The sequence below is a fragment of the Eutrigla gurnardus genome, assembly GCF_963514095.1.
Source record: "Eutrigla gurnardus genome assembly, chromosome: 22".
NCBI classification, from domain to species: Eukaryota; Metazoa; Chordata; class Actinopteri; order Perciformes; family Triglidae; genus Eutrigla; species Eutrigla gurnardus.
In genome coordinates this window covers 5,741,840-5,759,396 of record NC_139933.1, presented here as the reverse complement: position 1 = coordinate 5,759,396, position 17,557 = coordinate 5,741,840, and the positions used below count along the sequence as shown (strand labels likewise).

The following is a 17,557-nucleotide window of genomic DNA, read 5'->3' as shown; positions in this document are numbered from 1 at the left end:
TGGAGATGCACAAAGTGGGGGAAAGGAGCAAAAACGCATGGGACACTGAGTGAGAGAGAGAGAGAGAGTGACAAAGGTGTACAGAGAGAGAGAGAGGGAGGAAGAGAGAGAGAGAGGAAGAGAAAGGGGGAAACAGAAGGAGGGGAGTGGGCTGAGCAGAGGGGAGGAGGGACGCCCTGCTTCTTCTAATAAAGCGAGTGTATGTGAAAGGAGGTGGTGAGAAGCGTTAGACTGAGCGGAGAGCTGTGTTACCAGAGAGAGAGAGAGAGAGAGAGAGAGAGAGGAAGATAGAGGGTTAAAGAGGAAGAGTGAGGGAGAGAGAGGAAGAGAGAGAGGGGGGCAAAGAATAGAAAGGGCATTGTGTTGCTGCTGAGATAGAACCCATGTCTGCACAAAGAGGTAGGTGTACTGCTATGACTGGCACACACACACACACACACACACACACAAACACACACACACACACACACACACACACACACACACACACAGAGGAAATCCTTAGCGGCCGGCTCGTCCAGCAGCAGCAGCAGCAGGATGCACCAGAAGCCGGTACACTAAATGTGAAGTGTCAGGTGAGTGTGAACTGTGTGACTTGCTTTAGTGCATGTAGCAGCTGGGTAGCGGCGTGAGGTAGGCGTGTGACTTTTCCATGGCGTGTGCCTTGAGTGTGTGTGGTGTAAGCAAGTGTGTGTGTGTGTGTTGTTGGTGGAGGTTCTGGGGCGGTGTGATTGTGTTGCTGAGGGTGGATCATGTGGTTTAGTGGAGTTCATCAGGCAGAGTGCATGTGACCAAGGGGAACTGCGTTTGCATTGTCTGATTGATTGATTGGTTGGTTGGTTGGTTGGTTGGTTGGTTGGTTGGTTGGTTGGATGCATGCATGTTCCCGGTGTTATTTGTTGACCAAAGCAGAGCTTTCACAAATCAATTGCACATATCAGTGAATTCCAGGATGTTGAAAAGATGTCATCATTGTGTTAAAGTGAAAGTTACATATATATAGGTTTGATGACTGAAACGTGAAGTTTCATGTATTTACAGAGTAAAGGATCTGTTCACACAAACACGCAATTTCAATCATGGCACATCAATTGAATTGAAACAGAAAATCTCAGAGAAACTTGACAAATGAAACCTAACAAGACGACTTGACCCTTTAATATCCACTGAGTCATCCAAAAGGTTTGTTTTATGCTATTTATGCAGTGAATTCCAGATTCATGTTTGGATGATCGGGAATATACAAAAATCTAATTTGCTTATGTTCTAGCTGACGTCTTATCTAAACTGTCAGGATAAGGCACTTGCAATTAATGGGGTCGGTTCACCAGATTACAAAATAAAACAACATGTGCAGATAGTTTTGGTTTTATATGTTGTATAGTTTCATAAGTTTGGAATTTCATGTGTAAATTATTTATTCCATAATATTGGAATTGGCTTCGGCCTCAAGAATGGTTGTAAACTCTGATCTCAAAAGAGCACAATCCCCAAATTGGCTAAAGTTCGGTGACCCAAACATCATCTACAGCGTCGGAATAAGAACTAACCCTCCATGTAGCTGAAAGTAAACACCAGGTCACTATTGTGGGGATCCTTTCAGATTTGTTATCTCGCTCCAACCAGGGACGCTGGACTGTAAACTGACGATTGGCTGTTTTTCTCTGCTGCGGAGGTCAGGGTAGACCAGCGAGGTCAGACAACTTCCCTGTGGCATTCCGGGAACCTTCCTCTCAGCTCTCCTCAGCTCATATGACGCTGCCTGAGGTTCCCTTTTCACAGGAAGCCACAGACGATGCACAGTTCTGACGAAAGTATTTATAGAACCGAGTCATGTAAGATTTTAGGAAAAACAGAAGTTTGCTTGATTGATTGGAAAAAGTTGAAAGCAAGAAGCCCAGAGTCAACCAAAGGACATTGTTCAAGTGTGTGTGAAGGGAGGATATGTTAATCCCCGAGGAGAATAAGCATTAAAATAGATTTATGTGCATTTGTGTGAAGCATTTGTGTGAAGCTAAGGAGGAAAATAGCAGGGTCCATTTACTCGTAAGTACATTTATTAGTGCAGGAATTCAATGTATCACATACAGTCTGCACTTTCTATCCTCCATTGTTAAGTTATTATCTTCTTTTATTGTCATAAAAAATAGGGTGTGCATTAGAGCAGTTATGTGGCAGCTGTAGTGTAGCTTCGCAATTTCTCACAAAACATAATTTCTCCAATATTCCATCTCTAATTTTCTTATCTTTGATTATTTCCTTCCATATTTGCTTCCGTCTTTAATTCATTTGCAATATACTTTTTTTTGTTTCTTTGTTTTTCTCATAAATACCAACAGAACATGAAAATCACACAGCGGAACAAAACGACCTACTTTTTTTCGTAACAAGGTCGAGCTTTCACACCGTCAGCAAAAACATCAACCAATCACGGAGCCCCCCCGTAGTCCAAACCAAGGCGACAAACTTTATCACTCCTTTCAACTTTGACAAAGACCAGATTCCTTCCATACCTTCCATTCTTACCTTTCACAATAAAAGCCCGAAAAACATAATATTTGCAGGCACGTTTTTTGTTTCTTGCTTATTTGTGTTTTTTATCATCACGGCTCCAGTTCGTTAAAAAAAAGCCTCAAACTGTGCTTTGAGCATGAAACTGCTGATCTGGAACAAGCGTCAACGTTGCATACAGATGACACTTTGTCATGAAGAAGTAACTCTTGCTCATGTTACTTAAAGGGCTTTGGGTGTTAGGTGAGGTGTGGCGTTCACGTACATGTGTCCACACAGGCTCATGACTCATTAAGATCATAACCACCAGAGCAGCACAACACATGTAAGATGGGTCGTTGTCTCGCCTTCCCGTCATCATGAAACCACAGAGTCCACCACGTCGCCGTGACTCATCGCTGAACGACCATCCGTCTATCTCTTTTACTTCCTCTGATGCTTTTGCATCTATTTTTTTTATCACGGGAGATTTATGAGCCTGTGGTTTCATATCAACATGGGTGGAGGCTCTTATGTTACATTCTGACCCCTAGGAGCTGCAACATGCTGCCAGTATAAACTCCATATAGCTGTTTGAGGATGGCACATTAGGGAAACCTATAAACTGTTGGCCTTTATATGTGTGTGTGTGTGTGTTTGTATAAGAACTTACAGGTTCTGTACTGCTTAGACTTGTAAAAAACCTGAACTTTAGACTTCTTTTACAGATTGAAGTCATTTGGTGTGGTTTTATCTCGTCAATTAGGATTCAATAAAAGATTGGGTTCAAGGGGATTAATGTAGTCAGCGGTCAAGAGCGTGTGTTAGGCAGTTCAGATGGATTTGTGCTGTGGATGTTATGTTTTGTGTCTCAGTTGTTGAACATCGTTGGTGCATGATCTGAACGCTTCCCATCTAAACAACACTTCCACTGCTGGCTAAAGGAGTTCATGTTAAGCCTCCACAGTGCTTTGGTTTTTTAATTTCTGCTTTCTGACAAGTAAAAGTTAGTTCAAGCACATGCCAATGCTTTTTTTATTTAGACAATCTCTTAGTGTCCTTAAAATGTTTGCGTTAAACTCGTAATACGAGACTCTGGGAGATACGCTGAGTGATAGCAGATGTTATGTTTTCCACTTCCCTTTCTCGGAGCTCTCCTGCTCCCACCACCCAGTCTTTCCTCGTGACGTAGTTTGAATCCTGGCCTCACCTTAACACTTCATTTGTGTTTACAAAAGGCTCAGAAATGGAAAAAAACAGTGGTGGAAGAAATTCAATGGCTGACATAGCTGCGGGGTCATTCCCACTTCCTGGCCTCATCGCTACCAATGCAATCAGCTGCTAAGATGACTTGAACACTTAGTTGTAAAGTTGACCTTGAATTATAGAAGCTAACTTTGTTAACAGCTTCAAACGAGGAGCCAGATGCCGCTTGTGTCGGTCAGCTCCACCCGTCGCTCCTCCGCACTCCAAATATGGTCATTTCTGTTCCAAAAATGTCAAGAAGGCTTGAGTCCAAAATCCATGATGGTAAAAATGCTGAACTCTAGCCTTCAAACTATTGGGTGATGTCACAATGACTACGCCCACTTCCATACTTCTGGAGTTGGTTTGGTGAAAGTAATTCAAAAGTTCTACACAAACAGTAATATTGCGAAACAACTTAACATACGAAAATAACCAGTCACGTTTTGAAGATTAGACCAGGTTTGTGGGAATTGGGAATGCAAAATGTCAATAAAATTCCTCGCAAGTACAAACATACAAATCTTGTGGCCTAAAGCCTTTGTTCCGGTCTGTGATGATGAAGTGATCTCATGCCCTTACTTTGTTTTTAAGGCAGCCCCATTGTCTGCCTCAACACGCGTTTGTGACTATGTGTCTGTATCTGTTGTAGAACAAAGCGGAGGTTTCGTAATTGGCATGCAGTTGTCATTAACAGAGCCGTTCTTTGATGCCGCGGCTTTTGATATACCATTAGATGCGTCTGTTCTCGATGAAGAACCGGAGTAACGAACAAATAAATTCAAGGCGTGTGGCGACGTAAAGCAGCCAACATATTTGTGCTCCCCCCTCCACCACAGAGATTATGAGCTGGTCCACACCAATGTGTTAACTTCAATATGGAATCTGTCAGTTAAACGCGTGCAGATTGCGCTCGTCGTATCTGCAGGCCCGTGGGTCGGACGGGTCGGGTGATAAAACGTTCTGATTAACGGCAGATGGGTGGAGGGCGGGTGATTGCGTCATTAATGAGGGAAATATGTGTCGCATTCTTCTAAAACGTAAACGTGGCGGAGAGCAGAGCAGACGGATGAGAGACGGCGTGCACATTCACCCACGAGGAACGGCGCCTCAACTTTGTTAATTGCATTGACGTGACTGGGTGCAGGGAAAGGTTACATGGAGTGAAAGTTGCCTCCGAGGAAGACGCTGCAGAGGATGCTCAAAGCCCAACATTGGCATTGTATGGCTTTAATGATGTAGGCCTATTAAATTAGAGGTAATCATTTATTTGGGTGGCAGGTGGGTGACTGACGATCCGTGCAACTACAGTCTGTGTCTTGCAATTCATGTTTTAAACAAAAAACTAAGACACAGAAAAGCAACACGCCTCACTGAATTCTAAGGAATTTGAGATTTAACTACCCTCTTTATCATCTTAGCACAGCGCCACGCAGACCTCCTCAGACGAGCCAAAATCCATCAAAAGAAACATATGGCGTGCGTCACAAGTTGCATTTTTCTGGGTGTGCGGCTATAATCCAGATGGGGTCAGTCATGTGGAAGGTCAGATTTGTGCCTAAAGCAAACAGAGAATGCCTCTCTCTCCTATCTACCGTGTCTGGTATAGACAGACCCTTGGATCATGTTTTAAAAAATAAGTTAAAGGACTGTGAACTTTGCTTGTTTGCTCAGTGAAATGACATGGTCAAACAATTACAGGATACTCCGTTGGTGGTTGCATGTGTGTGTGTGTGCTTCCTTCCCTTACGTGCCAGGCCTTTGGGTCATTCTGCGCTCTCAAGTAGAGGAAGGGAAATATAAGTCATTCTCCTATTTGAATGTGTGGATCTGCCAGTGGCGCAGCGAGAGACAGGAAACAACAGAATGGAACCAACACATTTGCATGCGAGACATGTTTTGCACACACACACCGGCTCACCAGCAACCCCTATTCACACACACACACACACACGCACACACACACACACACACGCACACACACACGCACACACGGCCTCGGAGAAAAGCAGGGGATTCCGATCCGTCACAGAGATGACATCACAGCCTGCCAGTAATAAAAACAGCCAAACAAGGGAGTCCCCACTTCCCCTCCCTCCTCCACCTCCCACAGAATGAACAGAGAGAGAGAGAGAGAGAGAGAGAGAGAGTCCCTTTTAAGGGGGTTCACATGCACACACACACACACACACACACACACACACACACACACACACTCACACACACACTCACACACACTCACAAACGCACTTTAGCTGTGTCTCCATAGTGACCGGCTCCGCTGCCCCGGCTAGGAGGAAATACCAAAGTCAGTGTTTCAGAACACACACACACACACACACACACACACACACACACACACACACACACACACACACACACACACACACACACACACACACACACACACACACACACACACACACACACACACACACACACACACACACACAAAGCTCTATTCGTTGTCCTCTGCCCCACAACGGAAAAACCTCACTTCATCTTATCACTCTACTACCTCCCTCTGTTCGTCCTCCCCTCCCAATAGTTTCCCCCTCTCTTCCACTTCCACTCTCTTTATTCTCTCGGCCCGCCCTCCCTTCCTCCCTCCCTCTCTCTCTCTCCCTCTCCCTCTCCCTCTCTCTCTCTGCCTCTCCCCCTCCCCTGTCAGTGGTAACTTCACTGAAGTAGACAACAGAGGTAAGTACTCTCTCTTTCGCTGTCTGTCGCTCCATTTAACGCGCGTTAAGGTTCGGTGGTTGTGCGTTTTCCCACAGCAGACAAAGATCAGGTTCATCTGCTGCAGGTCCTGCTGATGCAGCACAGCAGAGAAGCTCTGTGTGTGTGTGTGTGTGTGTGTGTGTGTGGCTTTCTGTGTCCTCGTGAAATGAGTACGAGGATCGCCGGCCGGCTGACTCTCCATAGTGTGTTTGTGCTTTTTCCAGCTGTCATGTACACCTAGAGAGCGTCTGCCAGTTTACTTACCCTGGTAACAATCAAACAACCCTGTGTGCGTGTGTGCACATGTGTGTGTACTTTACAACTCAGTCCGCTCATCACTCTTTGCCACCACAATAGCCTTGGGAAGAGACGGGCAGCCTGTTACACCCGTTTTTTTTTTTGTCTCTTTATGAATGAAAAGCACATACAATCTAAAATGCAAACGGTGTGTACATGTGTGTGTGTGTGTGTGTGTGTGTGTGTGTGTGTGTGTGTGTATATAATCCCATTACTAAACAGTGGAAACTCGCTCATGGGAACGAATGGGAACCAAAGAAAGCAGTGGCAGATGCAGCCATCAAACGTATTCAGGATTAAAATAATACCTGGAACAGGATGTTGAAATCATTCATTATTGTTGACTCACTGCTGTATTATAATACTAGTTCATCATCCTTGGTATTTTGTGTAAACACTGAAGCTTTTTCTATAATTATGACTTTGAAACTGGTTTCCTTTCATCCTTTTCCTTTGCTTTTGATCTTTCGGCATTTCCTACGTACTTTGTTGAATCCATGAATAGATTAGCACGAGTCTAGACGCACTCAATCATTGTGTCGCCCTTGGTTACAAAACAACAAAATTCTGCAAACCCCCGGCAGGCTCTCTGACATACATACAAACACACACATGCTGTGACATCACTCACATCTGGATGCAACATTGGCTAACGCACGGTTCCTCTTTCCAATGTGTCCCCATCTTCCCTTTTCTGTCCCCCGCCAACCCTCTCGCTTCTCCTTCCTGTCTGTCTGTCTGTCTGTCTCTCTGTCTGTCTGTCTGTCCTTCCGCCCCCGCCTCACAGAGATGAAAGAGAAAAACCCCTGGCACACGCCTGTGACCATCATCATCACCGTGATTGGTGTCATAGCGATTGTTGCCCTGGTGACGGTAGCGGTTTTGCAGAACAGGCCCCTCCCCCAAAAGTACAAGGTATGGAAGAGGAAAATACTAAAGTGTGTGAGCCGGTTCCCTGTGTGGGAGCACACTGCATCACAGCAGGATCTCTGCCTAAAGTCCACAAGCCAAATATGGTCTCTTGTCACTATGACCTCAACCTGTAATAATGGTTCCAGAAACCCACTTCCAAATAAGGGATGTTGATGAGAATATTATTATTTTTCTTACAAATGGAGGTCCAGTAAGAGCTATTATTGACTTTGGTATCTTGGCAGATAAAATCTCTTAATCTTTGGGCTGATTATGCTGAATGTCTTAAAATTGAGTCATCTCGAGTTAACCGTCACCGAGTACTGGACTGGAATTCCTCCTTCTGTCTCCACTCAAGTATGGGATCGTGCTGGACGCCGGCTCCTCCCACACGGCGCTGTATATCTACCAGTGGCCAGCTGAGAAGGATAACAACACCGGACGAGTCGAGCAGACGCATTCCTGCAAAGTCAAAGGTTTTTGCTGCACGTCGCCACACAAACGCACACTTTTGCCCTCACGCTCACATTATGCAACCACTAATGCATGCCAACGCAAGTATTTTAGGTGCAATCAGCTTATATGAACATGCACATGTTTATATACTTATATGCTATATGTATGCTACTTATGCAGCTCTAGAACACACTTTGAACTTGTATAAATACATTTGCAAAAACATACACGTTTAAGAGTCTGGTAAATACTCGTATCAGTTTCAGATAAGACTTTATTATGGGTTCAGGTTGTAAATAATGGATTCGGCTAATCAGCTATCATTTTGTTTATCTTCTATAAAAAGGCATCTGTAGGCAAAAACGATATATTAAAAACGCATTAACATTTTAAACTCCGTACTTGATGGGTTATTGCATTAGAAGGGCCCTTTCTGAATGACTTACTGACATTTATTGCTACAGATCTGAATTGCAAAAGGGAAAGAGCAACCAGTGCAGCTCGACTACTGACGCACTCGTTCTGTGATAAGCAGAATAAAAAACAGCTTGTAAATGTTAATAAGTTCTTAATAAATAGACTTTGGTCCTTGAGATTTTGTGGGTAAACTAGTCAGCTAGTGTTAAGCCAATTAAAGCTTGGATTTGGCTGGAAAAGTATCTATTAATCATTAATAAAGCCATTAGCTAGCAAATTCATAGAAGGTGGTGCCTTCAGGGCCCGTGTTGCATGCATAGATGCAAAGTCAAGGTATATGTTGTCGGGGAACTGGCATGAAAATACAAATGTCTGCCACAAATTGCCTCAAGCCTCAAGGCAACCTGCTTATGCAACCAAATCTTGCTGAATTATTAAAGCACTTTCAAAAACACGCCGTATAAAAGAAAGCTCCGTCAAACCGACGCCCACTGTGAGCTTCTGTTGTGTAAGTTGATTTAACTACCTTTTCTTTCAACTATACACTGCACAAACTCTTTTACTTTTGGAGCTTTTTTTTTCATTATAAAGACGGAAGTCAGAAAGATGAACTAAAGCGTTGCTGCTTTTGGTCTTTTCATGGGATGTGCGTGCAATCAACCATAGAATAACACCAGGTGTATCCTTTAACTCAGCCGCATTAACTGAGAGGTTAGGAGGAGGAGGGGCACATTCATGCCGGATCTCTCATCAGGGATTCCCCCGGCGGTGATTTTAGCCACTGGGAAACACAAACAGAGCAATTTAAGGGTTGAACAGGAACCAGGCAACATTATCACCAAGCCTTTTCCTCCCCTTTTTCCATTTGCTCTGACTACCTTCAACTCCTTAGCATCTCTGAACTCTTCATACGCTTTACGGTATCTATGTCAACTTGCAGGTGCGGGTATCTCCAGCTACGCATCTACTCCGCTGAAGGCGGGGGAGTCTCTGAGAGCATGCATGCAGGAGGCCCAGCAGCTGCTGCCGAGCAAAAGACACCACGAGACCCCTCTCTATCTGGGGGCTACTGCCGGGATGAGACTGCTGAAGTACGTGTGCTCCCGTCATCAAACTTCTATCTAGGATGCTGACACACAGGTGTATCCCCGAGCCTCAACTGTGTAATTGGGTTTCTCGCTGTAGCCCGCTTTGTGATTTATCTCCACGCCAACTTTACTGCCGGAGCAGAGAATATGTTACCGTCAAAATCGATTACATACAACGCAGTCTATTTATTATTTATGGGCTGCTGTATCGATGTGAATTATGGATGCGAATCAGTCTAATGAATTTGTGTTGTGTTGTGTGCAGTTTGGAGAACAGCACGGCGTCAGGCAAGGTCTTTCAAGCCGTGGAGGAATCTCTTCAGAAGTTTCCCTTTTCCTTCCAGGGAGCGAGATTACTCAGCGGCCAGGAGGAGGGAGCCTTCGGCTGGGTGACGGTCAACTACTTGGATGACCGCCTCAAGCAGGTCCGAACGCGCGCGACTGCATGCATGTCCGTGCACGTTTTTCTGCCACTTTTTAAAAACGCACTTTTTTGTGGAACAGTCGGTGGGCTTTAACGCCTTTTTGTCCGTGCTGCAGGGCTTGGAAACCACCGGCGCCCTTGACCTTGGCGGGGCCTCCACTCAGATTAGCTTTGTTTCCGATAACTTCAACGGTTCAGAGTCGCCCAGCAACTCGGTGACCTTCCGACTCTACGGAAATGACTACAACCTGTACACTCACAGCTTCCTGTGTTACGGGAAAGACCAAGCAAAACGGCTGGCGTTGGCACGGCAGACTCAAGTACATTTCTGCTTTTTCTCTCTTCACTTTCATGGTCTAATCTAACCTGAGATTATGTGAGATTTATCTTCAGGAGATCTTACACCTGGTTATCTTGCTCTCTCTCTCCAAGGCAGGTCCGGCAGCAGTGTTAGATCCTTGTTTCCACCCCGGCTACAACGTGACGTGGGACTACGCCGCCCTCTATGACAGCCCCTGCGTGTCAAACAGGAAACCCCAAGCAGCTCCCGCAAACTTCACTCACACCGGAATTGGAAACTTCCAACAATGCCAAGACGTGGTGAAAAGCGTCTTCAACTTCACCGAGTGCAAATACAGTCGATGCTCTTTCAATGGGGTCTTCCAGCCACGCTTGCAGGGGCCATATGGGGTAACACAGCAATCAGGTTTCATTTATTATTACAATTGTTTTTATTCCATCAATATCCTTGGAAATACTTTCTTCCCCAGCAGAGAATTATCCACAGTAACGTCGATACTTTCTCCGTTAAGACATGTTGCTGTTGAATTTGGAGTAGGCCTATATCCTCGCCTCACAGCTACGTGTAAACCAGAGACAAATAACTGAGTCAGTGAGGCCAGGAAAAAAAACATATGAGAATGAAGTATTAATAACCTCAGTACGTCAGTTAATTACCTTTTTCATCATCTCTGCCTCTCTCTCTCTCAATGTAGGCGTTCTCTGCTTACTACTTTGTGATGAACTTCCTCAATCTGACCGATACATCCGTCCCTATGGATACGGTCAAGGCAAAGCTAAGAAGCTACTGCGCTACCCCTTGGAATCAGGTGTGCATCAATGACTCACACGAGCAAATGAGCATGCCGTATTTCCCTGCTTTCCCTGACTTGCACGCTAAACTGACAATATCGTTGCATTTGAACTGCTCCAAACAGGTAACGCAGCAAAATCCCAAAGTAAAGGTGAAGTATCTGGCTGAGTACTGTTTCGCCGGCACGTACATCATCACCCTGCTGACGGAAGGATACAACTTCACCTCGGAGAGCTTCTCCAACATACAGTTTGTCCAACAGGTCAGTAGCTCACAGTACGGTCCTTTCGTACCTACCCTAAACACACATGTGTGCCCGTGTACTACTACCACAAATACTACTATCTTTCCGTGGATCTATTTGGACCTTGCCAGCTGTTAAGTAAAGGACTTGGATTTTATGGATTAAGGTTTAAGACTTCCAGATCCTCAGCCTCACATATCCCGCTTTAAAACAATCGTTTTAACAGCATTGCTCGTGGTTAAAAAGATAATACTGGATGGCTCTATTGAGAACAATTAACTTAATTATCCATCAAGGATTGGCTCAGTCTAAAAAGGAGAAAACACACAGAAACCTGACCGCACCACGTCGAAATCACACGACATCTGATACAAATGATTGTCAGCCACTTAAAAATTTAAAGCAAATTAATGGACAACCAGTTCTACCTGCAAAGTTACAGCCAACCCGTATCCTGGTCGTCGTGAAGTAACCCTGTATGTATATTATAAGTATCTGCTCTGATCACAAGCCAAGCCCTTGTCCCGCTCCTAAATCTAGAAGATAGATTTAATTAAGGTATTAAAAGTAAAGCTTTGACATAAACTGTAATTGTTTGTAGTAAAAATGATTGACTAATGCTTGGCTAAATACTAAATTAAGAATATTTATGAATGCAACTACTCATCCTGAAGCATTTTCATGAGGCAAAAATTATGATGATGATGATGATGATTTCCAGCAAGACAATATTACCCTATTAATAATAATAATAATAATAATAATAATAATAATACCCTCTGGTAGATAACAGAAATGCAGTGAACTCACGACACAAAATTAATAAGTATAGATAAAAAATGTTGTTTTAAAAGTCACCATCAGAGGGAAAATTTCACCAAAACCAAATCAGACCACAACAATAGCCCTATAATAACCTTCCGTTACATGTCATCAAGGTTCACACCAACGCCAATGCATTTAACTGAAGCAACACACGAAAGGTCAACAGCAGAATACGTGCAGCCTTAAAGGCAGCAAAAAAACACATCAAGAGCAGCGCGTGTCAGCAGAAACAGCAGAAAACAGGACGTGGTTCTTACCTCGGACCCAGGAGAGACCGCTTGGGTTTCCGTATTCACGTCACGTGGGTTTCGTACGTACACGCGAGATCTGCGTCAATCACACAAACCACGCCCCCAACGCGTCACCTGCTTTATGACTCTTTATTATCTAAACGTCTTGCTGTACTGAAGAAGATTGGGTTATTTTTTTCATAGACAATAAGATTTATTTTTGCTACCAGAGGAGTCGCCCCCTGCTGGTTATGAGGAAGAATGCACGTGTAAAGCCCTTTTGCATTACAATTGAGTAATTTATCATTAAATCAATAAATAGATTCTAGTTGCTAAGCATGTTATTGATTAAAATGTTAAAGGGCAATAGAAAATAAATCAATATTTATCCATCAGCAGATTAAAAAATGTAAATAGGGGTTCATAAAAAACAACATAAATATAATAAATAAAATAATGAATACCTAAATAAATGATGGGCCACACTTTTAGAAGAGATCACAATTAATCAGGCGTCTTTTTTCTTTTGTATAAGTTATTGTGTAATTTTATTAAATCTTTATATTAAATTTGAGGTTTATTTTAAAGAGAAGATGGATTAAAGGAATGTCATTAAACCACAGTGATAGCTTTCCCTCTTCCTCTGTTTATGTCCAGATAAAAGGCAGTGATGCAGGCTGGACGCTGGGCTACATGTTGAACCTCACCAATATGATTCCAGCCGAGGCCCCCGACTCTCCCCCTCTGCCCCACGCCGGCTACGTCTCCGTGGTCACAATCATGGCAATGCTCCTCTTCATCCTCTTCATCGTCAGCCTGCGCCCTCTCTGGCCCCGCTGCTCCAAACAGCAACAGATCGTGTAAAGACAAGACTTTTCCAGATGTTGTGGGGGGTCAAAAGGTCAACGCCTACTGCACATCAACGGTCCCCGCAGCTCCTGTGGATTCAAGGATATTTCAGAAGGACAAATACTTTCTCTCCTCTTTCTGAAGAGCGAGTGTTTCTCTGGTTGAAGGACAGTTTCCATGTTTGTGCGAGAGTGTATGCGTGTGTGTGTGTGTGTGTGTGTGTGCCTACATCAGTCTGCATGTATGTCTTGAATTATGATGTGAATATGAAATATATAAATTACTGTATAAATAAAATAATCCAAGTTTATATAAAATCTTTAAATCACTTGTCATTTGTGAAAAAAAAAATATGAAATGTTTGATGTTGCATGGTTTATTTACACCGTTATGCAGAAAGCTAATTTAATTTTTATAAATAAATAAAAACGAATGTAACAATGTTTTGCTCTTGATTAAAACCCACAAAGCAGCAACATTACAGTCAAAGAAGGAGACAAGTTCTGTTGATTTGATTCTTGTGATTTGAACCCTTTTTTTAAGCCATTTAACTAGCTAGAGAGTGAACTGAATAATAAAATAATAATAATAATAATAATAATAATAATAATAATAATAATAATAATAATAATAATAATAATAAAATACAACATAGCCCCTCACTCTAAGATGTAACTAGGACACATTCTTCTTCATTCTACAGCATGATACACAGCACCATCATACCTCAAGTAAACCTATGGTTTGTTTATAAAGTGAAAGTGCTGCCCCCTAGTGGCAGGAGGGCACACATTACAATTTGATAACCCAAACTAAATGCACTAAATTGACTGTACTTGTAGCTGAAACTAATGCAGCCTAATACAATAGTCATATTGTTTTAGAAAGATGCAGATTTGGAGGCTGCAAATCAACAGGTTTCTATTATTTTGTCGAACGCCCTTCATGTCAAATTCCCATAATGTACAGAAGGACGACTGCTGGCACGGCTGATTCTCCTGGTGCCGTTAGATTACTTCCAAGAAGGCAAATTTCTCATGCAAATACCACCATCGATCAAATAAAGTGCCAGGAGCGGGTGTGTGAAATATCCGCTTTGGGATTACGGCATCGAGCAGGAAGTGGATTGTGGGTTTTCCCTCCGTTTGGGGGCCCAGCCCTTCCTCTGTGACACAGATCAAGTTCTTATCTGCAGGGAACGGAGCTGCAGGGGAGAACAAGAAAACAAAGCCATCCTGATAGTCTGTGGGCGGCTCCTGCTTTCACGCCACAAATGTCTGTCGGTGTTGACGATGGCAGAAAGCCATTTGCAGGCGCTGAAAAAGACCCGTCTATGGGTCATCTCGGCTTGCCGTTGACAACGGGGGTGTAAGGCGGCGACTTGCTGTCCTGCCGCATCGACGCGGCCTGCTCCGACACGGAGGGGATGACCGGCAGGTGATCGGGGGTCTCGAACAGCTCGTCGCTCAGGTGGTCCCGGTCGATGATGTTGGTCGTCTCGGAGTCCAGCTCCTGAGGCCTCTCTTGGTAGAACGTCCGTCGGAGGCGTCTCATCTGGGGGAGCTCGCAACACGTCTCCAGCACCACCAGGACAAACACCAAGCCCAGGATCAAGTAGACTGGGAGAGCAAGAACACACACACACACACACACACACACACACATATAAAACAAAGACCAGTGACTCATAAGATGAAATCAATGTTTGGTGATTACATAAAGGGTGTAGTCAGCCACTAAGTCATCACTTTGTGTAACATGTGAATCAGATAAGCTAATTTGGCGAATGGTGGAAAAACATCACAAACCTGTTAACATAATATCCATGGCAACTAAAAGCCTGATTATTCACCGAGCGCCATCATTTCAATCAGTCCACTATTTTTGGTTGGCGACCGCATTCCTGCACAGTTGCCATCCACATCGGCTTTGTTAGCGTCGGAATGCTAACATGCTAAACTAAGATGGCATTGCACGGTCCTTGTTAGCATGCTAAAGTTAGCCTCCCCCTGTGACAGACACGTTTCACCTCTCTGGGGCTCTAAAATCATTCAGTTGAAACACGACAAAAGAAGGTGGAATGGTTTACAACTCTTGGACTTATTCTCATTGAATCGGTCACCATCCAACAAGGGTGGGAACCAGAATGCTTGAGCTCTTAAAAACTTTTTTTTTTTTTAGTAAATCACCTGTAATAGCCAGCCTATAGAGCTGTGGGTGCGGGTTGGCCTCGCTATCCTGGGACACTCCGGGGACATAATCCCCGAGGCCGATGGTCGTCAGAGAGATGAAACAGAAGTACAGAGACTCCAGGTAGTCCCACTCCTTCTCCAGGTTCACCAAGATCCACGCCGGGATGACGAGGAGCAGCAGGACCATGACGACGGAGAGACACGTGGCGTGCATGACGGCCAGCTTGGATTTGGACATGGCCCACCGGCGGTGGAAGTAGGACACTGGACGGCGAGTCACCAGGACCATGATCCTCTGCACGGCGATGGTGAGGAAAAAGAGGGTGACTGGGATGCCGAAGAGGGAGTAGACGATACAGAAGGCCTTCCCTCCATCCGAGAGGGGAACGGAGTGGCCGTAACCTGCAGACATGACCAAACAACGCTGTAATTAGAGGGGAGATTCTTCCAGGAGAAGTCCCTGTAAATCTCAACGCCCATAACAATAATTAGGCAGAAGAAAGACAGGCTCACTCTACAGCAAGCTCTACTTGTCATCTAAGACAAGTTTGGGCCAATATCTTAAGTCTATAAATAAAGGCAAAACCTCTGTGTGGGGTTTCATTTGCTCCTTTCATCAGAACAGTTAAATGACTGTTTATGTTATAGAGAATAAGAGTTGGTTTTCATTAAAAAACATAAGAATTTCCTGCAACAGCTGATGTTCACTTAGTCGAATTTTAAATTCCCTAAAAGGTGAGCAGACTCCAATCATTTTGTCCTCGACTCTCCCTTGTGTGATTACTTTTAAGTGACCCTTTTGTTGTTGCACCTTCTTCATAATGATGCAGTGAAATAATCTAATAAGTCACTCTGCGTAAAAAAAAAGGGTTCTAACCTATAATTAATAACATCATTTATACGTTATAAAAGAAATATTGTCCATTCATTAACAAATTATGACCATTTTTTAACCCAAGAATTGATGGCTTACAAGACAGCCTGATCCCCCTGAGTGTTATGTCATGGGTTACCATTGAAAACAGGATAAACAAGGTTGACTGATCCATAAAGTAAATCATCCGCTCTAAAGAGTGTTCAGCCTATTGTTACTTCACTTTGTTGACCTTCTCTGTGCAGATTCTGTTACCATTCATCTTCTCAGGTGGGGTTACACAATATACCAGCAGGGTTTTTTTGTTTTGTTGTTGACGTCACAACCATCCAGGAAGCCAAGGGGGACCTTTAAGTGAAGGAAGAGACATCTTTCCTCCAGGAAAATACGCATACTTGTACACCCATACTAGACACAAAGAAAGGTCTCTATAAAGGGTTACACGGTTCTCACCTGTCGTGGTCAGCACGGTGCTGGTGAAGAACAGGGACGACACGAAGTCCCAGTTCCGCTGGGTGTCGTTGCCCAGCACGGTCACCCCGTAGTTACTGGCTTCCAGCGCGCGGGCCAGGAGCTCCTCGAGGCGCGCGTCGGACACGCAGGTGTTGTTGGCCAGGAAGTCCCGCCGCGCCGCCTTCAGCTCGTCGCGGAGCTCCTGCTCGTACGGCTGCTCGATGGCGGAGAAGATCGCGGCGCCGACTACGAGGTAGAGGATGTAACCGACGACCAACAGCGCGAAATACAGCGCGGACCGGTGTCGCTCCGCGAACCGAGCGCACCGGCCGCGGGTCGGCTCGAACCTGCGCGCCATCCCCCTCGCGATGTCCGCGCGTGACCTAATCAATAAATGAACCGGGCAGAAAGTCCGGTACCTGTTATCCTCTCTGGCGAGCGGACAGACTGGCCTTCCTACATTTCACCTCGCTGAAACGGGCGGTGACGTCACTCCTTCGCCGCGCCAGGTGTGCCCTCTAGTTCCCTCTCAGACCGGTTTAACGGGTTTTTGTTGTAAGTGTTTTGAGTAGCGACAAAGGATTTCTTTAAGCCACAGAACAATGTCCGCTTTCTGTGGGAGATACATGTTTGTTTCCGTCTGCACTTCAAGTTAGAAACTAAACAAACAACGAACATAATGTAAGAAAGGGAAAAGTACAGCTGAGGGGGGGAAAATAATACAATAAAATCAAATAAATCAATTAA

General features: G+C 44.4%; 2 protein-coding genes across 3 annotated transcripts; one reads left to right on the top strand and one right to left on the bottom strand.

The window, feature by feature from the left end:
- The first annotated feature begins 243 nt into the window (after positions 1–243).
- entpd1 (ectonucleoside triphosphate diphosphohydrolase 1) lies at positions 244–13,732 on the top strand. 2 transcript variants are annotated; one of them, XM_084001860.1, is made up of 10 exons: positions 244–399; positions 7,541–7,668; positions 8,024–8,141; positions 9,479–9,629; positions 9,892–10,051; positions 10,167–10,370; positions 10,483–10,740; positions 11,046–11,159; positions 11,268–11,405; positions 13,100–13,732. In XM_084001860.1, the coding sequence occupies exons 1-10, from the start codon at positions 384–386 to the stop codon at positions 13,304–13,306; spliced, it is 1,494 nt and encodes a 497-aa protein (XP_083857986.1). In that variant the 5' UTR covers positions 244–383; the 3' UTR covers positions 13,307–13,732. The 2 variants fall into 2 exon arrangements, with proteins under 2 accessions (XP_083857986.1, XP_083857987.1); XM_084001861.1 differs by lacking the exon at positions 244–399 and adding an exon at positions 6,341–6,435.
- Positions 13,733–13,877: 145 nt separating this feature from the next.
- Positions 13,878–17,301, bottom strand: LOC311008313 (potassium channel subfamily K member 1-like). Its single transcript, XM_084001862.1, has 3 exons — positions 16,811–17,301; positions 15,481–15,885; positions 13,878–14,910 (listed from the first exon to the last, which is right to left on the bottom strand). Exons 1-3 carry the CDS (start codon positions 17,166–17,168, stop codon positions 14,630–14,632), a joined length of 1,044 nt encoding a protein of 347 aa, XP_083857988.1. The 5' UTR covers positions 17,169–17,301; the 3' UTR covers positions 13,878–14,629.
- Between the last annotated feature and the right edge of the window lie 256 nt (positions 17,302–17,557).